At 60.3% G+C, this 1,030-nt stretch overlaps 1 protein-coding gene across 4 annotated transcripts in view; it reads right to left on the bottom strand.

Moving 5' to 3' along the window:
* ASAP1 (ArfGAP with SH3 domain, ankyrin repeat and PH domain 1) overlaps window positions 1–1,030 on the bottom strand; it is a 195,468-nt gene that overhangs the window by 7,768 nt on the left and 186,670 nt on the right. For all 4 annotated transcript variants that reach the window (XM_014544994.1, XM_014544995.1, XM_005872787.2 and 1 more), the window contains one exon: window positions 125–194. In XM_014544994.1, coding sequence (XP_014400480.1) covers window positions 125–194 — 70 coding nt within the window. The remainder of the gene's footprint in view (window positions 1–124; window positions 195–1,030) is intronic.

The following is a 1,030-nucleotide window of genomic DNA, read 5'->3' as shown; positions in this document are numbered from 1 at the left end:
CGAATGGCCAGGCTGTCGCCGTGACCAGCACGGCTGCGGGCCACGTGGAGGAGACCGGCACCAACGCCCACCTCTGTGATTCTGCCCCCGCAGCCACACGCCCAGCAGGACAGAGCTGGCTTACCTCGCCTGCTGAGACAGCCCCTCAAACTTGTTTGTGGTCTTACTTGATGAGGATGGACCCATATCGTTACCTACAGGGAAAAGAAAATGTGAAACGTCGCAGCCTCCGACAGAGAAACGGATTTGGGGATGTGGGTTTGGCAGACAAGCACCCCTGGGGTTCCAGAAGGGTCTGGAAAGACTGACCCCCAAGTCCACCTGCTCTCCGTGGCCACCACCGCGCCCCGATGGTAACAGAACCATGGCAACGACCGGTCACTGAGCACTTACTGTGAGCAAGGTTCTGTGCTAAGTGCCTCACAGTGATCTGTTCATGGGACACACAATACAACCCACCACCCTCCTTCTTACAGAGGAAGAAACACACGCAAAGTAGTCAAGCCCCAGGTCAAGGAGCTGGTGAGAATCAGCGCTGGGACACGAGGCCGAGCAGCCCACATGCAGGGTCTGCGCTAAACCACCACCACCTGTCACTCCCGCCCTCGAACCACAGGGCAGAGAGGGGCTGGCAGAGGGCGGGCTGGGCCTCCTGGACAGAATGTTCTCTGGCCACTTGAGGTGACCTCCATCCTCCAAAGATACTGTGTGTTCATGTCTCTGTCACTCAGCCCTCTCTTCCCCCTCCCTGCAGCACCTGTGCCGCCGCCCCCTGCAACATCACCACCACCTGTCACTCCCGCCCTCGAACCACAGGGCAGAGAGGGGCTGGCAGAGGGCGGGCTGGGCCTCCTGGACAGAATGTTCTCTGGCCACTTGAGGTGACCTCCATCCTCCAAAGATACTGTGTGTTCATGTCTCTGTCACTCAGCCCTCTCTTCCCCCTCCCTGCAGCACCTGTGCCGCCGCCCCCTGCAACATCTGCCCCCTCCCCATACCTGTCCCCTCCCTGCAGCACCTCCCCCCCCAT

Source organism: Myotis brandtii, unplaced genomic scaffold, assembly GCF_000412655.1.
Source record: "Myotis brandtii unplaced genomic scaffold, ASM41265v1 scaffold390, whole genome shotgun sequence".
NCBI classification, from domain to species: Eukaryota; Metazoa; Chordata; class Mammalia; order Chiroptera; family Vespertilionidae; genus Myotis; species Myotis brandtii.
Note: the sequence above shows the minus strand (reverse complement) of the source record. Positions and strands in the feature narration are given on the sequence as shown.